At 48.4% G+C, this 27979-nt stretch overlaps 10 protein-coding genes and 1 non-coding gene across 11 annotated transcripts; 7 read left to right on the top strand and 4 right to left on the bottom strand.

Annotated features, from left to right (window-relative positions):
* Positions 1 to 1269: 1269 nt before the first annotated feature.
* BT62DRAFT_898437 (RCC1/BLIP-II) lies at positions 1270 to 3292 on the top strand (the record flags this gene model as incomplete). Its single annotated transcript, XM_043183336.1, has 9 exons — positions 1270 to 1368; positions 1427 to 1559; positions 1617 to 1629; positions 1690 to 1812; positions 1873 to 1916; positions 1968 to 2079; positions 2127 to 2637; positions 2694 to 2792; positions 2846 to 3292. 9 exons carry the CDS (start codon positions 1270 to 1272, stop codon positions 3290 to 3292), a joined length of 1581 nt encoding a protein of 526 aa, XP_043038401.1.
* Positions 3293 to 3716: 424 nt separating this feature from the next.
* BT62DRAFT_t115 lies at positions 3717 to 3802 on the top strand. Its single transcript has one exon. It is a non-coding gene; the product is annotated as a tRNA-Pro (tRNA).
* Positions 3803 to 3942: 140 nt separating this feature from the next.
* Positions 3943 to 6198, bottom strand: BT62DRAFT_951128 (uncharacterized protein). The gene is made up of 2 exons (XM_043188166.1): positions 5859 to 6198; positions 3943 to 5807 (listed from the first exon to the last, which is right to left on the bottom strand). The coding sequence occupies exons 1-2, from the start codon at positions 6168 to 6170 to the stop codon at positions 4050 to 4052; spliced, it is 2070 nt and encodes a 689-aa protein (XP_043038400.1). The 5' UTR covers positions 6171 to 6198; the 3' UTR covers positions 3943 to 4049.
* A 3104-nt stretch (positions 6199 to 9302) lies between these two features.
* Positions 9303 to 12597, top strand: BT62DRAFT_933303 (uncharacterized protein). The gene is made up of 14 exons (XM_043186529.1): positions 9303 to 9385; positions 9441 to 9731; positions 9784 to 9889; positions 9942 to 10031; positions 10085 to 10428; positions 10485 to 10584; positions 10634 to 10912; positions 10963 to 10998; positions 11055 to 11166; positions 11220 to 11364; positions 11418 to 11564; positions 11615 to 11780; positions 11835 to 12219; positions 12282 to 12597. Exons 2-14 carry the CDS (start codon positions 9457 to 9459, stop codon positions 12368 to 12370), a joined length of 2274 nt encoding a protein of 757 aa, XP_043038399.1. The 5' UTR covers positions 9303 to 9385; positions 9441 to 9456; the 3' UTR covers positions 12371 to 12597.
* BT62DRAFT_197175 (methylenetetrahydrofolate reduct) lies at positions 12462 to 14978 on the bottom strand. The gene is made up of 7 exons (XM_043180019.1): positions 14648 to 14978; positions 14466 to 14598; positions 13775 to 14413; positions 13546 to 13722; positions 13226 to 13492; positions 12946 to 13164; positions 12462 to 12891 (listed from the first exon to the last, which is right to left on the bottom strand). The coding sequence occupies exons 1-7, from the start codon at positions 14857 to 14859 to the stop codon at positions 12679 to 12681; spliced, it is 1860 nt and encodes a 619-aa protein (XP_043038398.1). The 5' UTR covers positions 14860 to 14978; the 3' UTR covers positions 12462 to 12678.
* Positions 14928 to 15657, bottom strand: BT62DRAFT_951122 (uncharacterized protein). The gene is made up of 3 exons (XM_043188165.1): positions 15272 to 15657; positions 15136 to 15223; positions 14928 to 15084 (listed from the first exon to the last, which is right to left on the bottom strand). The coding sequence occupies exons 1-2, from the start codon at positions 15586 to 15588 to the stop codon at positions 15142 to 15144; spliced, it is 399 nt and encodes a 132-aa protein (XP_043038397.1). The 5' UTR covers positions 15589 to 15657; the 3' UTR covers positions 14928 to 15084; positions 15136 to 15141.
* A 65-nt stretch (positions 15658 to 15722) lies between these two features.
* On the top strand, positions 15723 to 18028 carry BT62DRAFT_987534 (uncharacterized protein). The gene is made up of 3 exons (XM_043190073.1): positions 15723 to 15968; positions 16020 to 16485; positions 16541 to 18028. Exons 1-3 carry the CDS (start codon positions 15755 to 15757, stop codon positions 17736 to 17738), a joined length of 1878 nt encoding a protein of 625 aa, XP_043038396.1. The 5' UTR covers positions 15723 to 15754; the 3' UTR covers positions 17739 to 18028.
* Positions 17950 to 19315, bottom strand: BT62DRAFT_197136 (uncharacterized protein). The gene is made up of 2 exons (XM_043180018.1): positions 18200 to 19315; positions 17950 to 18144 (listed from the first exon to the last, which is right to left on the bottom strand). Exon 1 carries the CDS (start codon positions 18951 to 18953, stop codon positions 18216 to 18218), a length of 738 nt encoding a protein of 245 aa, XP_043038395.1. The 5' UTR covers positions 18954 to 19315; the 3' UTR covers positions 17950 to 18144; positions 18200 to 18215.
* Positions 19316 to 20052: 737 nt separating this feature from the next.
* Positions 20053 to 22099, top strand: BT62DRAFT_994927 (uncharacterized protein). The gene is made up of 8 exons (XM_043190495.1): positions 20053 to 20124; positions 20178 to 20233; positions 20283 to 20503; positions 20559 to 20626; positions 20679 to 20786; positions 20838 to 21477; positions 21530 to 21751; positions 21804 to 22099. The coding sequence occupies exons 1-8, from the start codon at positions 20062 to 20064 to the stop codon at positions 22025 to 22027; spliced, it is 1602 nt and encodes a 533-aa protein (XP_043038394.1). The 5' UTR covers positions 20053 to 20061; the 3' UTR covers positions 22028 to 22099.
* An 80-nt stretch (positions 22100 to 22179) lies between these two features.
* Positions 22180 to 24666, top strand: BT62DRAFT_970014 (vacuolar amino acid transporter 5). The gene is made up of 11 exons (XM_043188965.1): positions 22180 to 22488; positions 22541 to 22560; positions 22618 to 22829; positions 22889 to 23094; positions 23150 to 23295; positions 23350 to 23484; positions 23534 to 23846; positions 23896 to 23966; positions 24013 to 24098; positions 24155 to 24446; positions 24502 to 24666. Exons 1-10 carry the CDS (start codon positions 22302 to 22304, stop codon positions 24210 to 24212), a joined length of 1434 nt encoding a protein of 477 aa, XP_043038393.1. The 5' UTR covers positions 22180 to 22301; the 3' UTR covers positions 24213 to 24446; positions 24502 to 24666.
* Positions 24667 to 24828: 162 nt separating this feature from the next.
* On the top strand, positions 24829 to 27945 carry BT62DRAFT_933295 (uncharacterized protein). Its single transcript, XM_043186528.1, has 4 exons — positions 24829 to 25399; positions 25522 to 25659; positions 25711 to 27115; positions 27172 to 27945. Exons 1-4 carry the CDS (start codon positions 25107 to 25109, stop codon positions 27874 to 27876), a joined length of 2541 nt encoding a protein of 846 aa, XP_043038392.1. The 5' UTR covers positions 24829 to 25106; the 3' UTR covers positions 27877 to 27945.
* The last annotated feature ends 34 nt before the right edge of the window (positions 27946 to 27979 follow it).

Genomic DNA, 27979 nt, shown 5'->3' with positions numbered 1-27979 from the left:
CAGACGCCTGTTGCAATAGGAATTATATAAACTTTAAATTTTCGTGACCCAAAAGATCTCGAGAACTCTTGCGTGTGCATTTCCGGTTTTCTAAGCACAACATGATCGATGGTAAGCATCAGATAAACATTGACAGAAAACATACATTCAATTGTGAAGTAAAGGATCGACCGGTGTTGTAGATATTCTGCTTCTTGCAACCTAAGAGGCCGAATGCAGAGACATCACGAACGATTCGGTAACCATAATTCTCCGGCTTGTCAATGTCAGGAGCGCTCCAGTGACCAAGTCAGACACACAAAAAGGCCCGCAGAGGAAAACTGAATGATTTCCCTTCTCTGTATACAATACGAGAATTTCGCATCATGTGGCTGCAGAACACCAAAGGGGGATGTATATTTGGACATCGGCAGATTCACCAAGACGAGGGGAATGTTGAAAAGTCCAATATCCGATAGTGTTCGACGGCGGTCGTGTGAATGGACGGCATATAGCTCAAAGAGTTCATTATGTAGCTACAAATGAGTCGAGCTACGGAATGTCGGGAAGGACCCCGTTCGGCGAAACAGACCCCAAAGTCAAAATCAACGACATAGCCCTATAGGCCGGGAGTTGACGAGAAAGAGAACTTGCAGAGGCTGCCAAAAAGAGTACATAGAAGGCCCGGTGAATACAATGACGGAATCAGGCGCTTGTGCGGTCTGTACACGTCCAAAACGGATGGACAGTCCGATGTATTGAGTTCAGCGTTACGGATGTTGCTCCGCAGAAGAATTTAAACATCGAGATTGAAACCCTTGCCATTGAAAAGAAAGAACACCAGTGTAGGAATGATGGCCGACGCTCGGAAGCACTTGTCGAATATAAGCAGCTAGAGATATATTCAGGAGAGAAATAACTACATAGATTGATAAAGATATCCATACCGGTGAAGCCCTTGCTGGAATGCAGAGTTGTCGAAAAAAAGACCATTCAACGGGAGTGTCCGTCAAATAAATGAATCGTATCAACGCAGCAAACTTTGAAGAAGAAAAAGATTATACAGTTCCTGTCAGAGATGGGGCCTGGAATATTTAGCTTGCGGCGCCTTCCAGGCTGTCGCTGATCCTCTTGGATGAGTTGAAACAGGCGGGGGGTGGCGTCCAGGCGGGCCGTCACGGCATGACGTGACACAGTGACCGACTGTGCAGTGACGTCACTTATCGTTGTTTGACTCCAGTCTGGATTCTTCTTGTCCTTCTACTCTCATCGTCCGTTGAATCCGTCGCAATGCCCTCTATAACCGACTTACCCATAGAGATTTTCTTGGACAATTTACTGCCAATACTTCCAGTGAGCGACCTTGCCCATTTAGCGGAAACTTGCAAGGTACTTCATCGGCGCTTATATATCCCCCTCAAGTCGTGATTTTCGGACTTTGTTCTAGTTCTTTGCTTTGCTTGCATCCGATGGTACTTTTTGGAAACTCAGATGTCAATCCGACTTCAATTTTTCCGGGGCTGGAACTGCTCGAACCAGTGGTTGGAAGTTTATTTATTCACGTCTGTCCAAACCACGCGGTGCGCTTCACGACATTGTTGTCAAGCATGTATTGTGACACACCCATCATGCAACAGTTTTTGTTTGGGGGTCAGTACTTCCATAAACTGCAACATGCATTTTATATATCTGACTGATCCTTGAGTGCAGAGCGAAATCTCATGGGAGACTCGGGTTGTCAACACTGCCTAAAACCTCGCTTAATGATGTACCTTTTCCGACTGAGCTGAAAATACCTGGCGCCCGTATCGTTAGCCTTGTCGCAGCCGGAATGTAAGGGTCCTCAGCTTCGTTTATCCATTTGGAGCGTGACTTATGCCCTTCCAACAATAGGTCGTTTCACGCCTTGGATTCAAAGGGAGACGTATTTGTTTGGGGTTCGTTGAAGCCTTTTATAATTAATCTGGAGACCGATTATTTACTTTCAGGAACTCTTGACGGACTTCACCGTGCCCTGACTAGTGATGGCTTTTCCGAGGCCGGAAAACAAGCAGGACGCCCACTGAGACTGCAGTTACCAGTTTCGATGCGTAGTATCAGGTTGGTCATGCACTTTACTCTGTGTATCGACGTTGACACCGCACAAGCTGCGGGAGACTGCATGCGGCGTCTCTGGACTCCCAAGGCTACGTTTGGAACTTTCTCAGCTGGGGGCGACCATTCCGATTAACCTCTCTCCGTCTCACGACATTTGACTCCTTACTAATTCAAGTTGAATGTGGGTGGAATTTTTCTTCTGCTTTGACGAAAACTGGCGACATTTTTGTTTGGTGGCCATTCTCCGGATCCATGGAAAGACAGATTGAAGAGAGGAATTCAGTGATGAATAACGCCGGCGATAAGAAAGCCCATGTCTCCAGCGATGGTGTCATTACATGTGTGCCTTGGGACCTTGACATAGATCCCGTTGCTTTGCCTTCATTGCCTCCTCTCCCTGCCTTGAATACCTCTCCGGAAGGGGACGTCGATGAAACGATCAGAGTCATACAGATAGCATCGTATGACGGTCACCTCATAGCTCTTACAACTAAAGGACATGTCCTCAAATTCGGCTGCCTAGAAGACGAAACGACAGTAACTCGTGGCCGATGGGAATATGTAGCTTCTTACTATGTGAACGCTGGTGACTCATTAATCCCTTTTCTTTTTCGTAGTTGCCAAGGTATAGTGAAGTTGAAAGTGTACGACAGCACGCGACGTTTTCTTCGGCTGGTGGTTCAGTAGAGCCTCCAGCGACAATGAAGATCACTCATGTCGGCGTCTCTTTCGTCTGTGACGTTGAATAAGATGTCTTATATTTAGGCAGATATCCGCCCACTTCAAACAGTTTATCGCCTATTCCACTGGCTCCAGCTCAATCGTTCTTATGGGAGACATTAACACGACGCCCGATTCCGAGCCACAAATCACCCCTGCGCTTCAGAATAAATCTGTTATATCCGTTGTACTCGGAGACTATCATCAAGCGGCAGTGACCGCAGCCGGCAAACTCTTAACATGGGGCGGATACTCCGACGGAGCTCTCGGACTAGGAGACCCTTGCAAGCTCGAGGCCGGATGCCCGGGTGCATTCCAGACTGAGAATGCACGGCGTATGGCTCTAGACAGAGGGAGAGGTACTCCCGCTGCCGTCCAAGTTCCTATTGAAGTACGGTTCGATCATGGCAGGAAGAAACCAAAGGATAGGTTCTGTCTTTCAGCCGCAGCGTCTGGATGGCATTCGGGGGCGTTGGTCATTGACCTTGAGGTATGACTGATAGGTCCATCAAAGCTTCAGCGATGCTTATAAACACTGTACAACAGGAAAACATAGATAATGCGGACAGTGATGTCGAGAAAGATGAGCCTCTTAGGCAACCTCTGGCGCCAGCCCGCCAGTTTCCTACAAGACCAATTATCCCTCGAGATCCTGGAGATCCCTTTATTGCTCGCGGCAATCCTTTCGTCAGGATCGGTTTCGCCGGTAGAGGAATGAACCGGGGGGGATTGGGTCACGGATAGGGAGGTTCTTAAGATCATTACAGCCTGTGTTATGTACTATAGTAGAATCTATACTTTCAGCGGTGAAAGCCAAGAGCGTTACCTTCGAATCTATAATGGTGAGGGAGGGTCTTGGCTTGTGTGCAACAGACATTTGGCTTGACCAGCCTGTAGGCTTAGACGGAACCATTGTTATTGGCCTGATGGTCTAGTAGTATGATTCCTTGTTAGGGCTATATAGTGATTATCGAGGAGGTCCCGGGTTCAATTCCCGGTCAGGCCCTAAATTCATTTTGGGTTTTCATGATTTTTGCATCAGAAAATGACAGAAATTCAGATTCCCAGGTCCCTGCTGGCAGTGGGGTTTAACTTACCCATCACGCGCAGGTGTACTCATTTGTTGGCAAAAGGAAAATTTCTCGTGTGATTGTTTTTTCGGGTCTGGTGAGACCGCTTCATAGTAGTCAACTCTAGACATGCAATACTGCGGTTAAGAGTCACCAGTCCAACCCGCCCCATCATCAGTACACTTATTTGAATCGAGTCAAGATATTCTTCAATGGCAACGGCATACGACTCTTCTTTTCCCCCTGCCTCCCACGCTTTATTGAATTCTCATCGATCGTCGACTTTGATGGATTTCCTGCCGGGGATAGTGACGCCTTCGATTTTGCCTGGTTTTCCTTACCACTGCCAACACCTTGAGCTCCTTGGAGTGCATTGACCACTGCACGACCAAAAGAATAACGGCCCAGGGGTGAGGTGTGAGAAGGCCTTGACTTCAGGGGTGATGCATTCGTAGTTGCTGTTAACGTCGTTGGCGAGCGCAAGCGCTCCTCTATCGTTGATATAGGGGAAGAGACCGCAGGTTGACTATGTCTGACCGTCGTCTTAGTTAGGAAACGAAGAGATGTTGGACGTCTCTCAACGGGTGGTGTCGACATCACCCGAGGCGGAGAGGCCATGACTGTAGAACGAACAATAGTCCTAGGTTTCTGACGTTCGGCTGCATGTAAAAACGTGGGCTGATCTTTACTAGGCGTAATATCCTGGGGGGGAACCCTTTTGCTTGTAGGAGCCTTGATCGCGTGGCGCTTCATTGCTCGGTGGCTAAGTGGTGTAGATGTGCCGGTTGTATGACGAGAGCGTGGAGAGGCACTGCTCTGCACCGGAATCTCGTATTCCTGACTCGAAGACGCAAACCTGACGCTTTTGCATCGCTTCAATATACCACGGGGCAAGATGGCGTTTGTAGGAACTGGACAAGACGGAAGAGGTGACGAGGGAGGAAGGTAGTCTGAAGCCACAGGCGGAATCCCAGACGGTGGTCCATGGAACTTGAGATGATTGGGATCAAGAGCCTTGAGCATTGAAATAGCACTACCGACAAGTGTTTCATCAAGCAGCACAGTCTGATCGTCTGTGACGAGTGCAAATGAATCATCTTTTGATGGAGGAACTGTCGTAGCACAGTAATTCGAAGGTGAAAGGAAAGGTTGGCTCAACACGTCTGCAAAAGCCCATTCATCATCAAGCGGCGGATTGGCCCGTATGCTGTTGAAATCATCGTCCTGCGGAGTCTTGACCTGAAGAGACGAACATCGTGATCGCAGACTTCCAACCATGTCCTGGAGGTTCATAGACTCGTCGGCGACGCTAGTAGGGTCGAAGTGAGGGGCGTATGAAGGCGTCCCCAAAAAGGCCGTAGGAATGTCAGGGTATACAATGTCTTTCATTTTGTTGTCGTTTAAGGAGAGTGGCGGGAGCGATTTCTGCCTCCGAGTTGCTATAGAAGTTGGTGCACCAGCTTTAGAGTTGATAGTTCCTAAAGAATCAAGAGATATAGGTACGGCAAAGTGAGAATTGGAGACCATTAGAGATGGTGGAGAGGGAGGCGGGCTAACGGCCTCCTCCTCAGGGCCTGGGGTGTCAGAGAAATATTTGTTCAAATCGCGTAATTGCAGCATCATGTCAACCACGTCGGACTCCATGGTGTTTGCGGGAATCTTAACCGACCAGCGTTTCGTCTCCCCTTCAGTTCTGAGCGTGATTTTGCGTTCAAACACTAGGTTATCGCGATGGTACGTAGATTTTCGAACAGAGGTCCGCGTAGATGTTCGAGGAGTTGGCGGAGTTGGTTCCCAAATGTGGCGTTTGTTTTGAAGAGATGCTCTGAACTCTTCAGGTGGGTACATCGAACCTTCAGGCACCCATGCTGGGGCGTCTACACATTCCGGATCTCCCCATGGCGTGTGGTCTGAGGCAATAGTATCGGAAGAAAGACTTTCCTAAAAAACCTGAGAACTGCATGCAGAAATTTAGGGTAGAACCGAACATACTGCCCACTTCTCGATGCAGAGATTCTCCATCAGCATTGTACGGAGCCGTGGAGGAGTTGGGACAGTAATGGTTGCGTTGAGCTCGCCCGCCTTGACAGATACGTTGAGAATTGTCGACATGGGTACCATGCATCCAGGAGGGAATGGCGGGATATTAGGTTCTGAAGATACTGTTGATAACGAGTCCATGGAAAGTGACTCCATAAGAAGACTAGAAGCATGTAGATCGACAAAGGATTTCTCCAAGTCAATTAGAGGGTTAGACGTGCTTTGAGGAATACTATCGTCGATAGAGGTAGACATAGTGGACATTGTGTCGATGGATGGAATTCGAGTCCAAGTTGCGATTTATCTTTGTTTGTTCAGGGGGGCACCTGATGACACGAGTCGGGAATGATGATCGGATTGCGATCGTGTGTCCAGCATCATACGCTATACCGTAACTTGGCATGTACTACATTTATTCAATTGAGATGCCTGAACAGTGGTGGTTTTCTTGCAAAAAAAAAGAAATTGGAGCCGTAGTATTCGGAGCGGAAAAGCGGGACCAATAGTAAGGTGACTAGTAGACAAATAGTAGACCTCAAAGAGCACTCAACGACCAGTCAAAAAGAATACGTGCTGAAACATGTATCGAAGGTTGAATCCCCGGGTATCGTTAATTATCCATATGATAGCCGATGGTAAATTTATCGCACTCGCGGCATACACGCACCTTCCGGCACTGCATAAGTCTAACCTTAGTGGTCGGATAAATTTCAACCCAGGCAAAAGGTAGATCAAAGATGGATACCATCTCTTCTTTAAGTTTTCAACCTAAGAGTGTAATCAAGTGGGTAATCCATAAATAATTTAGTAGGGCGCTCTATAAAAAAAGATGTTCTAATCATACATGCGGTGGATCGTCCTATACGGGGATACGAAGGACTCACAAGCACTCACATTTTAAATGGTGGCTCTCTAAATCTTGTTTACAGAGACGATATTTCGTACACCTTGCTTTCATAGGATGGACCAAAGGTCGAAGAAGAGGATGTGAGCTATGAAGATTACTAGACGTCAGGATAAAAATTATCAATCTGAATTTCGTCGGAGCAACGGAGTTGGAAAAATCAAAGTCTGGGCACTGTGGACTGGCATCACGCAGCAGAATAGGTCTTTGCCAGTGGTGGTCCTTACTGTACTCGAAAGCATAGGGTACAACGAGAGGTAAAGATGATTTCATTGCGATTTATGACATGCCAACTAGCAGTATGGCACGCGGGCTTTTTTTGGGTTTTTGGGTTTTTCACAGTTGAACTTTGATTCGCAGCAAATGGCTAGATTTCATGACTCTGCAGAGTGATATTTCTCTCCGTCCTCGCCTTCGAACAACAGAATGAGTCTTGTGAGTGTATCGTCACTTCGCGTTCACTCTCTGCGAATCGCTTGGCTTGGTGTCATTAGAGTGCTTCTGTGTGTGGAGACCGTCGTTGTATGGCACGAGTGATGTCTTTGTGGCTACCCATGGATACGATTAACGCATATAAAATCAAGTGGTTGTGATTGCATGTCTGTTACTTCGTTGATTCTTCTTTTCCGTGTCATCTTCATAATGCGGTTTGACGGTCTTGGTTCAGTCGGCGCCTCGACGAGATCGAAGCGAATCTGCTCAAGGATATTGCCTTCTCAGTATCGTGGATGGTGAAGGCCCTGTATAGAAGACCGAGGATGAGAAGTTGTATCTTATACGCGAAGAGGTGCAATTCGTACGTTCGCAGGATTATCACAGAAGATCCCTTCTTGAGCCTTCGTGTGTTCTCTTCAGTTCGATATGACTGATGTCTGCTAGCTCGAGCAGAAGCTGCCCCCGAAGGAGATGGTATTTGCGGGTAAAACTACTTGTGAGTCTGGCATTTCTTTTTGCTTTTTGGTTGGTATTGATTACAGTTGAGGACTTTGAATCTCACTCCGTCGAAACAATCGGAGGTAGAACCTATTTTGAACACGGTCTCCATCTCTAACATGGAGAGCTTCTCGCGAACTTGACTTCTTCTACTAACCGATATTATACGTCGAGCATGGGATTACAGGCAAGGAATTGGATTCTAGATACCGTTTCCAATGTAACCTCATTCGCCGGTACATTGAAAGCCTCTTGTTATTGGATAAACACCACTGACTGCCAATAACCGTGACCACGCTTCCATGGCCAAGTTCACTCCGGTTCCAGAAATTCAGCACCTTCGCAAGATCCCAGGCTCTGGGGCTTCGATCCTGGGCTCGCACATGGACTCAATTAACCTTAACAGTCCCTCTTCCAGTTGCGTACCCGGTGCTGATGATGATGGAACTCATTGAAGCATTCCGGGCCCTCATTGCAGCCGATTTCAAACCGCGTTGAGTTTCACTGGTACTCTGCTGAAGAAGTCGGACTTGTTGGGTCGCAAGATATCACCGACAGTTATGCCGATGACAACATCGAGGCTAGTACTTACGTAGATCCGACAGTGCGGAATTCCCATCCGAATTTCATCAGGCCGCGATTGTATCGATGATGATTTGAATGTCTTTCTGGGGAAAATAATTGACACCGACTCGTCTATCCCATGGACAATACATATTGCCGGTTCGTCTAATTCCTTTCTGCTGTTCCGTCTTAAATGGTGTTTACATTTTTCTTTCATTTTGTATTGTGGATACGCATGCTCTGATCGTACAGTGGCTACACTTCCATCTTCCCTTACGACAACCCCGGACTTACAGCTCCAGTAACACCATTAATGCCACCGGTTTTTCTTGGACACCCTCCTTGGAGTTTGCGAAAGTGGGAGTTGCATTTGTGTATGAATGGGCTGTTTGATGTGACGAGTAAATGATGAATGCAAGTTTGCGGGCACGGGGGGTGAGAGAAAAACGGCATTGACCATGTGGACCGGACCGAGCCACATTAAATTCCCACGACCACAATTCCACGAGGCTGCACGGTATTTTCTTCTTTCCCCTCTCTCCATCTGTATCCTCGCTTGCCCTTATTCCCACAAATCCGCCATCTATCTTAATTTTTGGACGGTCCGGTGCCACTGACGACTGTACTTGTGCACACGGTCGTTTTTAATCCTCTGATACTTGACGCCTACAGGTATGTTCTCATTCTCTTACTTGAGCACCTTTTTTTTGGTCTTTCCCACTGTGATGAATACGTTTCATATTTGCACGTCAGTCTGAGTACGGCTCGCCGTACATTGGATGCTATTATCGCTTTCTGATCATTTTTCACTCATTTCGCTTCCGATACCTATCACGTATACTAATGATCCCATTACACAGCGGCCTCTTGGATACGACCGCACTCGTTTGGATATAAAAACTATCATTATTTGAACAGGCAAGTACTCGTACCATGAGCTCTAGCATGTGGACACGTTTTTACAATACCTTGCCGTGTTCCATGAAATGATATAAAGTATTATCCCGCTCATTCGTCCGAATTGGGCCATTTCTTCATCTTGACTGAACGTTGTCGCCTACTTTTTCATCGATAGCTGGTGAGTTGCATGAGTGTGGCATCATTACTGCCTATCTGAATGCGACGACATCCAGCGCTCTCTCCACTGCCATGAGCACCAACGGAAGCCCTCTGTCGCCACTTCATGCAATAGATGGTGTCCACAGGCCCGGATTAGTGCCTACGAACAATGTCTCGACAGGGGAGGGAGTCACCGTCAGGGCTCGCATCGATCCTACGCTTACCGTGGACGACGTCGTCAAACAGCTCTGCGTCAATTTGAAGATTAAGGGGGTATCGACGGATTACGTGCTGAGGGATGAGACAGACGAGTTGGTCACGAATGATAATCTCAGAAAGAAGATTAAGACCAAGGTCAATCTTAAGTGCGTGTCCTTACCATGCCCAACGTTGCTCATCGCCCATCATATGCGTCAGACTTGTCGCTTCTCCCTCACGAGAAGCCAAGGAAATCATCGACAAGCTCAGTATGCGTGATGAAAAGCTACGATTGGTGTTGTTTTCGTTGCAAAAGTTCATTCGCGTACGTTGGATAGTCATCGCGTTACCGAATCGTATTGACATACAGAGAACAGGAGGAGGACTTTGCCCACCATTTTATCAATAATAATGGCCTCGCTGAACTTGTGGATGTTATATATACGTCCCATGGGAATGTTCTTGCGGTACGGATCATTTGGCTTTATTTCCTACACCACTCAGCCCACACCCCCCACAGTACGCGTTAACGGCTATGCAAAATTTAATGGAGCTAGATTACGGCTGGTCAAATCTGGACGATACATTTATTTTCAAAATTGTTCAGATTCTTTCTTCATCTCAGTCTCTAATTAACGTCTGTCGCCCTGCAACTGCGATTCTCAAGAAATTAGTCGAGGCGGATCCTTTTACAGCACCCACGATGATCCCGAGCTCGAGTTCTCTCCCTCCAGATATCCCTGCAGGGTCAGTATATAGATACGGATTCCATGTTGTGTTTGAGCAAATGAGAAGAGAACGGGGATTGCTTGAAACGGTTATTAGCCGACTGGGAAGCGCAGATACGGCTATGGTGCAGCACAGGTGCGACCCTTGTATTCTATTACCGCAGTGAAATAGTTAATTCATCATTTTATCAGCATGATGCTCATTAACTCCTTATTGGCGCATGCGAGTGATTCGCGCTGGGAAGAATTTATATCCGAGATGGAAAGATTAAATGTTCGCAAAGCTGTTGTTGTACGTTTTATTGTTTACTCCTCTGCGAGCCTTATTCATTGTTATGTAGCGCCTCATGTCGTCACACACGATTGAGGACCTAACTTCATGCATCCTGGATTTCCAGGCGAACATCATTCGTGTCACTCACCGGAAGAAGACGACGCCTCTGGATCCTCAGAATCAGCCGGCCCATGATGCAGATCTGAGGTTCATCTGGACGAGCAGCAAATTAGAAGAGCATATAGATGCGGATAATACGGTAGTCAGATGGCGGAAGCTAGGTTTTGACTCCGAAGATATCGAACAAGAGTTCCGAGATGTAGGAGTTCTGGGTCTCGATTGTCTGGTAAACGTTTTCAGCCATGACGAAATTCCCAACTGATGAATCTGTCTCAGAAAAATTTTGTGACAAGTGATCCTGACTTTTCTAAAGTAAGCGTGTTCAATTTCAAACATCAAAAAATGTATGAATATATGTGCCGTGATAGGTTATTCTTGAACAGCTCAGCCGTCCTGAAAAAAGGAGATGTCCTATTGGAAAAGCTTCAAACGAAGTTGTCGAACTTTTGTCAGAACACTGGGCTATATTTGCTCCCGGTTGTATGTGTTTCTGGCTCAATGCGACCTCCACGTCCTCATCAGCAATTACATAGATTCCACTTCCACAACGTTCCAGCCTTTCTTTTTAGATTTTTCAAAAGCACATTCCCTAGCCACTCATTTCTTCATTCGAATGTGGGGCGAAAGTGGTGCGGCGGCTGATGATTTCACCCGCGTTGCGGCTTTAGTCCGTAGCCAGTGCGTCGGGACGATCTTTTGTGAATCTTTTTCAAATGCTGATCATGATATAGGGTGAAGGTTGGGCTTCGCAGCGAGAACGTTCGTCCGTGGCATGAAGTGGAACATGACTTCCTTGAATGTGAATACAAAGCGGTTAGGGACAGACAAATGCAGGAACTGGAGATGGAGGATGACCTTTTAAGCAAAGTTCCGATACGGTATGTATGTTGCGTCTCTATTTCTTCATGACTTCTATTTTCGGGCACAGAAATCTTCGAGCGAAGATATACAAGGAGTCGTTTGAATTTGTTCGGCAACAAAGAATTCAATGTTTACTACAGGGTGCATGGTTTGTCAATGCACTTTCCCCGTCTTCCCCTGCGACCAGAGAGTCATCTCGTCGGCCTAGTAGGCCTTGGCGATTTATGCGCCTGGTACGGTTCCAATTCCTATGGTCCCTTATCAATGGCCCATCTTTCATTGTACAGGATAATGCCCTCAAGTACCTGCACTACGTTGACAGCAGTGTGAAGTTTCTCGTTCGGAATGGACTGGAGGACTTGCCTGAACGGATCGAAGTGGCTGCGATTAGCGAGATCGCGACTGGAACATGTATAGCACCTCCGGGTGTCCTCCGTGATCACAATGACCTCCCGCCGACCAGTCCGACGGGACCATCTCCGTTGTCCTTCTCGTTACTGAGCGCTCACGAAGGGTCGCTGGCAGATCAGATTGCTCCGGACCAGTCTCGCTGGGCTGATTGGACCGACGGTTTGAACATGCTACGTCGCGATGGTGGTCATGTTGCTTCTCAAGAGACGGCTGGTTTTGTGCAAGCACTGACAGAGATAGGGCTGAAGATTAAACTCTTGGGTGCGTTCCGTTTGTTATTCTTTTAATTGCCTGTTGATATCAATCGCCTTGTATTCGTATAGATTTGTCTGGAGAAAAGGTTGAGATACCCAGTGGGCTTATTGCTGGCCCACCACCCGCCAATACGGATTTCTTCTTCTCGGACCTATAATAGAGATTGTACTGCGGGTTTTTTGAGTGTTATTGTATCTGTATTTGGATGGAGTATATGTAGAATATATCCTGAGCAGATGTCTGATGCAGTTGGATGCAGTATGTATGCAGTTGATGCAGAGTATAAAGTGATGTGCTAGTGTGATGTTGAAATACTTGGTGGATAATGTGGGATATGCAGAAAGGAAGACGTAAAAAAACACCGGGGGTTGAACCCGAGTAATGATACAGTTAAAAAAACAGTAGCGAGCGGATAGAAGGAAAGATACAGCAATTGTGCAAGGGACATGATCTGACAAGGGGTCTCTAATTGGCGTTACCATTTCCGTTGAGAAGAGATGCCTTGTACTCAGCACCCGCCCGGAAGAAGGGTTTGAAAATCGCGTCCGGATCGTGGAAATCGTTGTGAACGACGTTGACCAGGAAGCATGTGTCCATGAGATCGGATATTACCTTTCGGGAAGGAGAGTCGGCGTCATAGACCTTGGCCCATTGCTGACCGAGTTCGAAGGCCTCGTCCTAAGGAGAACGAGATCAATCAGGGGCTCATCGGGTCTACATTGCAAAGCTCACCTTCCACGCCATGAAGCTGACGGCTTCCACGATTGTAGGTTGTACGATCTCTTTCCCAGGAAATACTCCCCACGTCACGGCATTGGGTCCATCAGAATGGGTGTTAGTTCGCAAGTCGCCACGCTTATTGATAACGTAGTATGTGATATTGCTATCCCGCTCAATATGCGAGAGCAGAAGGGAAAGCAGGACGGGTTGAACGAAGAACTCAAGGTAAGCCTAACGGGCGGATATCATTCCCGCTGGAATCGCAAAAGAAGCGAAGCGAGGGCGGACTGACCTTCTGATAGACGTATCCGTTGCTTGGACCCCACCCGAATACTTTGTCGTCGCTTCTTACGCCATCGACAGCCGGCTGTGAGTTGATGGTAAAAAATCCTAGTTCATTCATCTGCGCTAGCTGATTCGCGATGACGGATGTCTCGATTGCTGGTGCTTGATCAGACCATGGCAGCGCGGATAATGTTCCCTTGCAAAACTTGGCGAAAAGAGTTGTCACGTCATCCAACGATTTCGGTTCGCCCCACAGCTTGATAGCGTCCTCTTTCTGGATTTATATTCAGCGGGAGTGAGTGTATATAGCGCACGAGCAATCCTTACGGTTTGCTTGATCCAGACACCGTACCCATCAAGCTCGCCATATGCGGGACTGCGAGAATCACCGAAGCGACCGTTCGGGTACTCGTCCCAGTTTTCTGTGCGAGAAATGTAGGATTTAGTCCTGTTCGCCCAGAAGATGGGTCGGATTGTTTCCTTGCGACGGTTAGGTGTAAGACACTGAAATCGAGCTGAATAAATTGATTGTGGTATATTCACAGAAGATACTTGCCTGTCTCCAAGGCAGAGGCTTGATGGTTTCGACCCTTGGGACAAGATTAAGCTCTTCTAAGAGCATTTTCGTTCCCTTCTCCAGGTTCATAGTGTAGAAATGAAGGCCACGAATACCAATATCCTCCTTAAGGATTCTGCGACACATATCTGCCACCAATTTGGTCCCAATCTTCCTGACCTTCTCATCGTCGTTCTTATAAGGCTCCAACGCATCTAAAAAAGACTGAGGAATGATGGTCTTCGCCAAACTGGTTGCTCTTTGGAATCCGTTCCACGTTTGTATAGGCGCTATACCAGGAACAATTGGAATGGTGATGCCGGCTTTTCGGACCGCCTTGACCCAGGCAATAAAGACCTCTACGTCGTAGAACATCTGCGTGAAAATAAAACTGACGCCAGCATCGACCTTCTCCTTCAAATACTTCATCTCCTGGTCACGCTCCTCAGGCGGGAGCAGTTGATGTTGTGGGAATCCGGCGACCGCTACGTCAAAATAGTCTCCATATTTTTGCCGTATGTGCGTGACAAGGTCGATCCCATGAACGAATCCACCCTCCACGGCTTCCCAGTCGTCCTTGCCCATGGGAGGGTCTCCACGAAGGGCGAGGACATTACGACATCCGGATTTCTTTGCTTCCTACCGTAATATATGACTTGATGGCACAAAACCAAAGGCAATAGAAACGTACTCGTAGGGCGATGTCGACCTTTTCTTTGGGCATGTTCGTGCAGGTAAGGTGCATACAGGTCTCGATCCCAATTATCCCTTGACATGTCTTGACCATCTCTGCGGTAAGATCAGAGGTCCGCCCACCGGCATTCCTCCAGAAATATTTAGTCAGATTCCAGGGGGTTGCAGTATGTTACTCACCAGGTGATGTCAATGAACTCTGGGCCCAAAGCTCTCATACGTTCTATACGATCTAGTAGATTTTGAAGGCCCTGCCGGCAATATAAGCTCTCCCCTGATGGATCCAAAGATAAAAGCAGGATTACCTGGGCAGTCCGAGGAGGAAAGTACTCAAAGGACCACCAGACCTTGTCATCCTTGGTGGATTGCTGTATTTTTTGGCTGATTTTCATGAGGGCGTAAGGATATCGTTAGAAGGAAAGAGGAAGGAGAAAGGGAAAGAGCGAAGAAGGCGAGTGACGGTGCAGGTAAAAAATATCGACGCATTGCACGATTGATTGCCATATCAGTGCTTTCGGACCGATATCGGCCTACCGAATTTCACAGAAAAATGTATACTAACACTAGCTCAATACACTGATGGATCCGCCTCCCCCAACTTTCTGCCAATGATGATACTGCAAAGAAGAGAGTAAGCTTCAAGTTTTTAATTTCTATCCATGACCCACCACTGATCAAGTATCAGCCTTGTCGAGCAAAATTACACAGGTAGTGAACACGATGGCCATGACAATGGTCATGATAGCGAAATGAGGCCTTGCAGGAGATAAGCATGAAGAAAAGCTGAAGAGAAGCAATACATACTTGGGTGCCACCAGAAATGCTCGCATCTTCATCAGGTCCCGACAACCGACATGGTACTCCCAGACCCCTGCAGCTATGGCCAATAGTGCAGCGACAAACTGGATGATTGCAAGAGGCAACCCATACGCTTGGACGTAACTACCTTCGTCCGTTGTTGGAACTAGTCGGGCTTGCAGGATAAGCGACGACGAGAGGACAGAGAGGAGTAGGGCGAGCTTGATATGTGCGAGCATGTTTCGCTCGAGCATACAGAAATCTCGAGCGGTGCTGCCCGAATTTTCAACGGTATTGCGGGAGAATACTTGTGTCCACTGCATGAGAAGGGTAACGATAGAGCATTGCTATTCTGTCCGACTTTGAATTCGGAATGCGGAGAAGGAGGGGGACAGGTTCATGTCACATGAACAGACACGCTGTCTCCAGCTTGTCTGTGTTTGGCAACTTGGTTCGACTTTTACTACTCCCGACACGGATACTACAGAAATGGGCTTTCTCAGGCGGATATTATCACTTGGAGGCAAGAAAAGCAAAAAGAATCGAAAACATGAAGATATACAGGACCCTGGCCAGTTGGATTTTCGGTATCGACCCCAGACGGAGGAAGAAAGCGAGGCGGCAGCTAACCATCTCCTTCGCTCGTCGTCTGCGCGTTACGCCGCTGTTGCTGAAATGGACTATCAGTCACTTCCACCTCTTCGTTCGTTACAGTGCTCTTATCCTGTGATGCAATGGCTAATCATTGTTGCAGCTCACCCTATCGACAATGTCCTTCGAACACCGACAGGATCCACTTGCAGCTTTGAAAGTGGAAGCTTGGCCCGACGCGGTACCTATTCTGTAACAGTGTACCCACGAGAACGTCATATCGGTTCATCCGGTTACAAGAGCTCTACATCTGCGGAGGAACATGTAACGCCTCGTGTGGGTCGCTCAAATCATTCAACCCCCCTAGAAGATAGCCAGATTTGTCGGCTTCGCTCCGACCCTTCCGTAGCGAGTCTGCTGGAATTATATGACAAAGATGGCTGCATACCTTCTCGCGCTTTTGCAGATTCGCCTCCTTCTCCAGAATCGCCGTCTTCTCCTAGAGAGAGTCGTGCCCAATGTCGCAGGAGTGGATCTACACTGCGACAGCTTCTGGGGAGCCCTCTTCCCAGGAGTAGTGATTCGGAGGCTTTCGAGGGGGACATTTCATGGGCTGAACGTTTCTTAGAGTAAGTGCAAAGTACTTTCTGCTGCTATAGGAATGCCTGGCTAAGAATAGCACAGCGAGAGAGACTCGGCTTTTTCGTCGACATCGTCCCTTAGCATACAAACCCCCATCCTCCCTCCTGAATTCGGGAGTCCAAGCACTCGCGTCTACGCTGAGCCTATGCTCTCTCTGCATCAGGATCGTTCCGTGGCCATATCAGACAACCCTACGTTTTCTTCTATGGAAGTGGAACTCAGCGTACTCACTGACGCCACGCCAGCATCGGAGTATTCAGTTGAGAAGCCCGAACCATACGAGCACTCCAACCCATCGACTCCGCAAAGAGCTTCCCAGGTTTTCGATTTTCTTTCGGACCGACAACGACCTCATCCTCCCCCCTTTGACGACACAGAAAGACCGCTCCCTGATGTCCCCAGTGCCCTTAGCTCCCCGTCTGACAAGAGCTCAGTTCGTAGACCATCCTGTTCTCAATTCTCCGACAGCTCTTACGATGCCATTTCCCTCTCATCTTGCAACCCTCCTGCACCTTCCGGGGTCCATGATATTCCAAGCCGCGGTCGGCCTCTTTCTGCTTCATTTAGCCCTTCTTCGCTGGGTAAGAGAGAACATTCTGCGTCCCCTGCGCCGCCACCAACGCCTGTAAAATCAACACGCCATCGGCTTGCACAATGCACTCCAACTCCGGCTTTGCCCTCTCTTCAATATAAGCCTCCCGAATCACACATAGATGATATGAAGCCCACTACCGCCAAATCCCGCAAGGTCAAGGCCATCCTGACAAATCCCACAACACTTATTGTAACAGCCCCAACACTATCTACAAATAACATGGAACGACCATCATCACGCCGCATTGGGGGACCTCGCTTCAAGAAGGCCCGGGGTCACGCTGAACGCAGACCAACTCTGATTGATCGTTCCAATTCTCAAGGTTCGACTTCGGACCATTTCACAGCTCTTCCCACACGCCATAGGAAGGCTAGGCGAGTTTCTGTGTCATCTGCGGGGAGTGCCAGGGAGAAGGAGAATGGCAAGGTGGCCCTGTCAACCTTAACTTCGAAGGCAGAGCTTCCGTTCACGCCTGTGCGCAGTCACTCGAAATCTCTCTGTCGAGCGGCGGTTGCACCAGGGATGTATGCCCCTCCAGAGGACATGGTGCCATCACCCGCATCGTCGACAGAGCTTTCACCTGTTGGGAGGCAGGTTATGATGGAAGCCAGGAAGCAGAGAATGAGATTTACACCAGGACAATAGCCTTTGAGGAGTGCCCATGCTGTATGTCATGACTATCGGGTTTGTTACGTTGCTATCACTGTTTTCTCTTCGACTTCTACGTTATTTATGTTTTTATTCACGAATCCTGATCATTCTGCCACAAGGGCGATGTTGATATGCCACAGGAAGACAAAAATCAGGAAACGGCCATGTAGAGTAAAAGTGGAGGCTGACATCTCTTGACCACTTAAACGTACAATAGGTCAAGGTATGTACCGGGGTCGTTGTTACAGTGTCTAAAGGTGGTAATAGATATGATGTATTGGGGTTATGCTGCGATGTCATGAGATGATGAAAAATAGTACAACATAGCATTGAGACGATGGATAATGCAGTGGTGACCGTGACAGAAAAAATGGAGATCCTGGCGGAGGCGTCGCAACGACTGGACAGACAGACAATAAGCTCAACCGCGAAGAATGAAAACGTGAAGCTCATACCTAGGATCACGGATGTTTACGCAATGATGGAAACAACGCTAGACAAGCCGCTTTTGACGTATCCCATGCTTCGCAGTTTCCTTCGAGGGGAGCCACCTGCCGGTTGACGATGAAGGATCATCCCAGCAACCATGCGGGCAAACGCATTTGGATCAGGGGAAGAAGTACGTGGAAGAGGGAGGGCGCGGGCCGGTCTCACAGCCTGAGGTTTCACGATTGGAGGGTGAATCGCGGAGATACTGGGGAGTTTGACTTTTGCCTTTGGTCTGGCAATGGGAGCGATTGGAGGAAGGGTAGGGCATTGCACAAGGACGGGACGCCTGGCTTTAGAGTCGTAACGGTAAAAGTGGGTGTAAACAGGCTGCTTGCTCTCGCAGTCTGCTGAGTCGGCTTCCAGGTCTGGATGTTTCATGTCGGAGTCGCAGGAAGGCAAAGGTGCGAGGAGACCTCTCTGTTTAGTGCGGTCGCCGAATTGGCCGGTAGGATCACCTTGGGCGCTGGGCGGAGGTGGTGGAGTGTTGGGGTCAGCGGGGCATTGGTAACCCCTGGGTCCATGAGGAGCGAAGGGGCTGACACCGATGAAGCTGCCAGACCGAGGTCGGGTACGCCTCTGCAGGGGAAGGCCAGGTGGGAGAAGAGGCACAGGCGTCGTGTTAGCCTCGGTTGGCATATTATAATTAACAGGGGAGAAGGGGGACGTGGCAATGGGCTTCGACATCGTGGAGTAGGAAGTACGAACAGGCTTAATAGACATTAGAGGACGCAAGTAAAAGGGCACACAGTGCGAGTATCGATCGATGAAAATTTAAAGGCACTGCCTGTGGGTGCCCGCAAGACCATTGTGACCCTTTTAAAGGTGACTGGGCAGTACAAGGATCTACGGTCCCACAAAAGCCGACATTGACAATGCGAGATGATCCCATATGGAAAGTTCAGGAAGCAAGGCATCCCTAGAATGGATGCGGAGATTCCACGACGCTTGGGAGAACAACGTTTGCCTTCATTCGACAAAAGAATTTGATTAGATTCGAATCGGTTGCGAAACCATGTATCGTTGCGTGTGATGGCGACACGCCGCTTTATTCTTTTGTCAGGACATTGCCTGAGAAATGTGTAGCCCTGCACATGCACACAGTGACAAGAGGGTCGGCCTGGACAATTTGAGAATGAACCTGAACGATTGTATTTTAGCAGACAATAAAACAAGTAGGGGTCCTGAAAGGATACCTACTAAGAGAGTAACAACGGACCAAAGATCCGTTAACTGCGAAGCCTGAAGGACTTTGAAAGTACAATGTCCATCCGCGTGGTGGTCACTGCTTCCTCTGGGAATTACTCGTAGCGTCGCAGTGGTCGCAGCCTTGTTCTCGTTCTCGTCCTCGTGTCGAAGAGGGATCAATTGACTGATGGTATGATTCAGCCTGAGCGAACAAACGACGCCGGCATTGTGCGTAAAATGGAAACACAGGATTGTAAGTCACGGATCACGGGGAAGTGACTGGTACGCGAATCCAGGCGACTGCCGGCTGGGGTAGGTTCAACTTGATGCCGTGAAACGCATCTCTGCGTGCCAGTGTGTTGAGTCTACTGCAGTGGAATCGACAACACACAGGAAGATTAAGGAGAGTGGCGAAGCTATGTACTTCATTTGTAGAGAACGCACCATGCAAAACAATACAAAAGGTAGATATGATTCCACCCTCACAGAGTTTGTTTAACGCTGAGGAGGGAAGCAGAAGCTCCACGTTCTTATCTGTTCTTATATCATGCAAACAAGGCTTCAATTTGACGGTGGCTGTGTGGATCACGTGAATGCCGGAACCGTGGAAGCTTCAGTCAATATTTCTTTCTCTCATACGTTGATGTTGGCCTCCAAGATTGTGGACGACTTTTTGACGAAGCAGCTGCTCATCGAGAAAAATATTGCAAGTCGCATACTTTGTGTGTCTTTCCTCACTGACCATAGCCCTACTCGTAGGTGACATACCGGTCTTTCAGTCGCGAATTGTGTGTGCACGTCAATGTCGCCAAAAAGTACGCGATTACCGCGTCCTTGATACATTTTTGGCTAAAATCCGCTCAGTGAACTTGCCGCGTACTATGAAAATGCTTCTGTGGAACTTCAGGATGTCGCTGCCACCTATATCATATCGGGGATTTTGAAACAAGAGACACGTCACGGTGAAGATATGGATGTTGACGCAGAAGAACAGGACATCGTGGACAGCGACGGATACGACGATGATGAGACAGAGCCCGTCGCGGAATCTGGATTCACGGTGGTTGGGGAGGGCGACCTTGAATGTGCGTGCCGTGTCTTTTAATATGTTGTGGCATACAATCAACGTAGTTTGAACAGCGGCAAAAATGCGATACTCCCAAATCCACGATATTCATATCTATTCTTTGTCTCCCTCAACTGTTCTGGTGTGTCATTTGTATGTTCCTTGTCATGTTCGCCGCTTAGCACACGTTTCAGGATGGAGGGTTCCTCTGCGTACCGACTGAAAAACTGCGACAAATCGATCTGGAAAAAGGAGAGGAGCTAGCAAAGACAGTTGGAAAAGTTATAAGTGAAGATATTCAGGTATTCGCCCCGTGGTTCCTTGCTTCAAAGGCGTTCTGACTGCTATCGTAGAAGGCTGACAACTCAAGGGATCGTACGAAAATGAAGAAAATACCAGCTGCTCCAGTTGCCGGTCCCTCTAAAATTAAAGCTAGCGATTCACTGATGGCGACAACTTCGAAACCAAAGCCTCCGGAAAAAACCAAGAAAGTCCAACCTGCTAAATCGGGTACGCTGGACTGGAGCAAATCGAAACCCAAATCTGCGAAGGAAAAGCCAAAAGAAGCTAAGGTGGAAGCCAAACCCAAGCAGCCTTTGAAACCATTGAGTACCGAAGCTAACAAGAACCCCGTGAAGCAAGAAGGGACTGAAACACTGGTCAAGAAGGAACAGCCCAAAGTAGGGTTATCTCATCCTCTCTTCTTCTGCGTACCTTGGCTCAATCCACCTCAGAGGGGTACAAAGCGCAAGTCTGCATCTGCCTTAATATCTGATTCTGAGGATGGTTCATCTTCGTCTCGCTCGAAGCCTCTGTCCAAAAAAGAGTCAGGCGTCAAAGTTAAGGAGGGTGCGCTTGTATCAGAAGACGAGGAAGAAGAAGATATGCCCAGAATAGCCACTCGGAAGCCATCTAGGAAGGTATCCAGAGCTGCCACGGAAGTTGATAGTGAAGCAGAAAGAGATCTAAGAGCCATGATGGATGTTGATGATGGTTTGTTTCTTTAATCGCTCTGTTACTCGACCTTATCTTTATATGCGTGTAGACCAAGTCATCCGTGCTTCGCGAGATGTGCAAGCTGTCAAGAAGGAGGAGGAAGAGGAAGAACCTCCGAAGCAAACGGACGATGTGGATATGGTGGACGAGACAATACCAGCGCCCAAGAAAAAGAGAAAGGAGAAGAAGGTTATTCCTGTCGGTCGTAACGGACTGAAGAAGAAACGGGTTATAAAGAGCCGAGAAAGTATAGATGCCAAGGGCTACATAGGTACGCAAATGGCTGGCTTCGATGGCAACAACTCGCTCATGTTGTATTCCAGTGACAGAAGACTATTCGTCATATGAATCTGTCGACGAAGAAGAAGAGCCAACGAAAGCTAAATCCAAGACATCAAGGGTTAAAGAGGTCGACGAGGACAGTGACGCGCCAGTTCCGAAACCCAAACCGGCCGCGAAGAAAGAGTTGAAACCAGCACTCATGAAAAAGTTGACTAATGGAAAGAGTGGGCAGCAGACAATGATGTCGTTCTTTGGGAAGAAGTAGCGCATTTGTTTTTTCTTTTCTGAGCCATGCATGTACATACCATCCTACGGTATTTTAATTTTTTATTCCATGCTGTGTTTTCAGCACGTGCTGGGAAAAAAAACTGCCATGATTCATCCTGCCCGGCGCCCGGAAACATGCTGGAACCGGCAGGTCTGCCTATCAATCCGAAGCATACATAACAGATTGTCTATTCCTTATCTCACTGGATTGGATCCTTCATCCATCCACCACCACGGCGTAGAATCTGGAGAGCGACTTTGAGGATTTTGAGATGGAGAATTATGGCGCTGTCAACAGCGTACGCACGCCGGATCTTCCGGGAACCACTGCGGCCGCAGAATCCAGCGCATTACTGGGCGGGAATCGAGACACGACGGTGAAACGGGAAGCCAAGGCAGATGGTCATGCAACCGTCGTGAGTTGCGTCAGTAATCTGTGCAATACTATTGTCGGCAGCGGTGAGTGTCTTCGTTATTGCTTTGAGCTCGTGACTAACTGAATGGCGACTAGGAATGCTCACGTTTCCCTTGGTTCGTTCTGTTCTGTACATAAAGAGGCGTTTGATCGCTAATAAATTCTCATCATAGGCCATGGCTTCTGCTGGGATATTGCCTGGAATGATCACCTGCCTCTTCTCCGGATCTGTCGCCGCCTTTGGCTTGTATCTCTTGTCCTTGTGTGCCGCCAAGGCACCGCACCGCCGTTCCTCATTCTTTGCTGTCGCACAGCTCACGTTTCCCAAGGCCGCAGTATTTTTCGACGCGGCAATTGCTATCAAGTGTTTTGGGGTGTCCATTAGGTGCGAAACGTCGCGGTTCTTGCCACCTCGCTTTGGTCCTGTTCTCATGCAAGTTGCAGTTACCTGATTATAATTAAAGGCCTGATGCCGAACGTTGTTGCCTCATTATACCACGACCTTGTTGCCTCCGATGCCCACGTTCCAGCATGGGCATCGTCCGGCCGGAACTGGATAATGCTGTTCTCAATCATTCTGGTTCCCTTGGCCTTTTTGAAGCATCTACACAGTCTTAGACACACCAGTTATGTCGCCTTGTTCTCAGTAGGTGCGTCATGTCTGTCTGCATTGCCCGTCCCTGAATTCAGCGATATCACCTATAGCTTACCTCATAATTATTGTTATCAAGTACTATTGGTGGCCTACGAAAAATATGCCATCTCCTGGAGAAGTACATTTCGTGCACTTTACACCCAGTTTTGTTTCGACATTTCCTGTTCAAGTTTTCGCCTTTACCTGCGCCCAGAATGTCAGTCTTTTTGCTCGAATGTCTGTGTTATATTTCTAAACACCTTTTTGATAGCTCTTCCCTCTTTACAACGAGCTCAAGAGCAACACACAGGAACGAATGAACATCGTTGTTGGTTCATCTATTGGCACTGCAACTCTGACCTATGAGATTATCGCAGTCTTTGGATATCTTACATTTGGCTCTAAGGTTGGTTTACTTTGATGGCGTCGTTTTCACACCATTAAGAAATTACAAGGTCGGTGCCAACATTATTGCCATGTACCCCCCGACGTCACTTTTCGTCGCCGTGGGACAGTTGGCTGTTGTTATCCTGGTCCTATTTTCGTACCCTCTGCAAGTACATCCCTGTCGGAATTGCCTAGACAAAGTGTTCCACGCCGGGAGCGTTCCGTCGGCCAAAGCAATTGTGCATGATGACGATGAGGAGGAGGAGAATCTCGATGAGCTACCGAGCGCCGTTATGACACCGTTGAAGCACTCTTTGCTCACTTCTGCCATCGTTGCAAGCGGATTCACGATTGCTTATTTTGTCGATAACCTGCAAATGGGTAAGTTGCATGGTGGTACGTTTGAACGTTTCGTTAATGGCATGCGTAGTGCTTTCATTTGTTGGTTCCACTGGATCGACAACGATATCTTTCATTCTTCCTGGTTTGTTTTACTGGAAGGTAAGTTTCGATGTATGCTTCTGAGAACGCCTGCTTATGTTCATAGTTGACGCGTGACGATCCTAGTGTACAGACATTGAATCGGTTGGCTTTTGCGCTGATGATATACGGCTCATGCATCTTCGTATTCTGGTACGTATATCTTTCATGTTTATGTCCGTAATAATGTTCGCTCATGGATAATGTAGCCTAGGGTTCAACATCTATCAGGTTATCACACCGTCCGGTGGGGGACCCGCTCATTGAAACACGTCAATATATAGATCTGCCCTACATGCACATGTATCTTTACTTGGAATATGCAGTAACATGCGTTGATAGAAACGAATTTCTTGCAGTGGTAGGGTCTGCTACATGTACCTGATCGTACGACAGGACATTTGAAAAGGATTGAAAAAATGCAAAGCCGACATGAAAGCATCGTCATGCGGTATACTGGGGTTGAGGACATTGGGATCGCAATCAATGTCCTTGTGCAGGGTGCGTTGTCGCGCCTATTATTTAACTTTGCTGCTATGAATGCGATCGCCACTAGGTCCAGGGGTAGATTTGCCAGCAATACTAGCTATGATCGTTGATTCCATCAATCTTGCAAGCGAGCCCTCCCATGGGGGCGTATTTATTTTATTTCAATCGACCATAGAATTCGTTTGAGCTTGACGTGAATTATTGGGAGGTACCTAGGCTTGACACGTACAAGACAGATGTCCTTTTTTTTACACTGAGAATGCTAGGATATTCTCCCATCGAAAATATAGCAGTGGGCCCTGCCTGGACGGCATATGGCTGAGACAAATAGGGATAAGAGTTCACACGCCAACAGGTCATTTACACCGGCTTGTTTTCTTGCCCTCAAACCTGATATGTCTCCACCGACGTCCATGCTGCAATTCATTTCCTGACCTTACTGCTATCCTCTCCCTCATATCACCACCTGCTCGTCGTCAGAGCTTCCCAGCATTCGATATGGCCACTGGTGGGTACTCTCTGTGCCCCCCAGCAACCAGCATCACTGACGCTGCGGACAATCCGCATTTTCCTCCATTTCTAGAACAGAATATCCCTCAGTCCCTATCTGACTCATCCGTCTCCTCGTTCTCCAGCTCACGAGCCTCCTCATCTTCGCCGGTACCGACGACTATGTCTGACGCCAATCCGACGGACTCTTTCGCTGGCAATTCCAACGGAGACAATACGATTGAATCAACCCCGGACTCCACACACTCTTTTACCGACGATGACAATCCTAATATGCTGTCATCACCTGGCGACGTCCAGGGTTTCGATGGCGACCTGCCCGTCGTTGTCGAGGCCATCTCTCAAAGTCAATCTCCCGACATCGACCCACAAATACTTGAGGCACTTCGGAGTAAAGACAGAATATATGTCCTGAAGCTTGGGGAGCTCATGGAGGGGCTCATTACTGAACGAAGGTGAGCGTCATCGCTTTAAGCGCTGTTTATGTCTGCGACGCATTGTCACGCGATGGACCGCTGCTGCTTGAGTTTTTGTCTATAATAGCGTGTGGATGCTTACGTTTTTCTTCTATTTGGAGGGTCCGTGTCGATCTGACGCCCGCCACATCCTACCAACGGCTTCTTGTCCACCGATGCTCCGCTTATTACAAGCTTATCCCAGAAAATGATCCAGTGACCAAAGGTCTTTTCGTTTCAGCCACGCCTGAAAGTCGCATGTATGTCAAATTCTGTTTTTTCAGGCCCTTCATTGGCTGATATTCTCGTAGCCCTGCGCGGAAGCTAGCAGATCTTGTACCTCCCGAGTTAACGGCTTCTCCTGCTTTTCAAATCATGCGGCGGAATCAGCAAGACCGCCGACAAAAGCCCCATTCGCAGGCTGGTTCCGTTAATGGCGAAGACGCCGATCTGTCTGACGTGGAGCCTTCTGAGGCTGGCAGCCTTGGGGGCCGCAGCAATGCAACTGGCGGCAGCGGCAAGAAGCGGATGACTATTGAGGAACGGGAGGCAGCCTACAATGAAGCTAGATCGCGTATCTTCATGGACTTTGAGGAGAAGGAGAAGGACGTGAGTGCAAGTTCGTCTTCACTCAGTGTCGTTTCTGGTTCTGCTTCAACGAGCGGCGGCAGTATTGCAGACTTTGAAGATTCGGCCAGTTCTCTTGCTACCGAAAGTGAATGGTCTGCACCATCTTTTAGTCGGGACAAGAAGCGGTCGGGGAACTCAAACCGCTCCTTGAGAGGTTCAGCGACGCCTTTCAGCTCGAATGGAGCTGGCAGTTCGCGGAACTCTCGTGCGTCGTCTCCTTCCTCTTTTACGTACGCAAGTCTCTATGAGCCCGCCGCTCCTGGCCCACCCTACGATGGCCTTCAACATCCTGGCCCGGTGTCTATCCCTGGGTACCAAGCGACACACTACTTCTACCCCTACGTTCCTTCTGGGCAACCTCCAAATCCGGCTTATGTGGCTACCCCGTATTCCTACTTCACCCCCTTCTCGTATGGACCTGCAGTCCAGCAGAACCCATCCGATCCTCCGTCAGGATCCAGCGGCGAGGTTTATTCCCCTACACCGCACTTGCCATATCATAATCAGTATGTATGGGCTCATCCACATCCTCCGCCTGGACCTGCAGCTCTGCCAGTACCTCGGGGATCACCACCTGCTGAGGGTCCAGTTATGGTAAACGGTCCTCATCAGACCGCTCAAACCCAAAACCCTTCTTCGTTCCAAGGTTACACTCCCCCGGTTTATATGTACCCTATGCCTGGCTACTACACACCCCAGCCGGGACAACATATGGCAATGGCTCCCCCGCCTCCTTCCATGATGGGACAGTTGTATGATCCTAGAGTGCCTGTAGAAGTCCCATTTGGTGGCTCCGACATGAATCAGCATGCGAACCACAATGGCCGAGGCGAATACAGCAACGCACTTCGTTCTAACCGTAACGATAACAGCCATTTCAACGGAGGAGGCAAAGGCAGAAATCCGCCTCAGCCTCGACATGCGTGGAGTTATGGTCCAGGTATCAGTGGATACAACGGGAATGCTTCTGTAGGGTTAAATGAAATTGGACCTCGATTCAATGCTACTCGAAGGCAATCCAACCATAGCAATGGAAGTTCAGGCAACTACAGATCATCAAATTGGGATGAGGTTTCGTCTACTGCGGTGAGCTGTCTTTTTAAATTTCTTTCTGTAACGTTCAACCTGATGACCGCCTTTAGTCGTCATCTACAACGTCTTCGTCGTCGCGGAGAACATACACATCAACGTCGTCGCAGCAGCAACATCCTCTTCCGGCTCGACCTGACTGGGCAGTAGGTCTGAAGCCAGATCCTACACTTCACGCCACTCACAATCGCCATCATGATCACTCATCTAACAACTCCCGCAATATGTCCCCAGTTACACCTCCTCGCAACCTGAGCAGTGGTTCTCATCAGGGCATTTCTCCCCGACGGCTTCCGAGCAATCACCAGTCCGTACCGTTACATTCGAACGACTTCCCTCCTCTCTCGTCGCTGTCGCCAACGGAAAAACGTGCGCCCGTGGTTGCTGGGGCCTGGACCAATTCATCTTCGACTCGATCCCTCCTCATAAACCCTGGACAAGGCAATGCTCTAGTTCATCATCCTAATAACATCAACCCTCCCATCACTCAGCAGTCCCGGTTGGAAGACTCGGACCGTATGTTCGAGCGGCCGCCGCCGAGGGCCACGGAACTCTACAATCCCAAAGTCGTCAAGCGCCCTATGGCGACTCATACGAATGGGAAGCAGGAGAAGGAAAACGACGGTAGACGCGTTCGGGATCCTATATCTGGTTCGAACATTACTGAGCAGATTCGGACCATGTCCTCGGAGGATTACAACCTCGACGGTTCTGGACAAGCAAGTAAAGAACCCTCAGTGTTGGCCATGCCGACCTAAAAGTTGTACCTCCTTTCTTTTCGTTGGTCTGATCCAGCGGTGTTACAGTAGTGTTGAGTGTTTTTGCTATCGAGTTTTCTCATTATTATATGTTTCTTGTAGG

This window comes from Guyanagaster necrorhizus (genome assembly GCF_019112545.1).
Source record: "Guyanagaster necrorhizus MCA 3950 unplaced genomic scaffold BT62scaffold_16, whole genome shotgun sequence".
In the NCBI taxonomy this organism is placed as follows: domain Eukaryota; kingdom Fungi; phylum Basidiomycota; class Agaricomycetes; order Agaricales; family Physalacriaceae; genus Guyanagaster; species Guyanagaster necrorhizus.
Note: the sequence above shows the minus strand (reverse complement) of the source record. Positions and strands in the feature narration are given on the sequence as shown.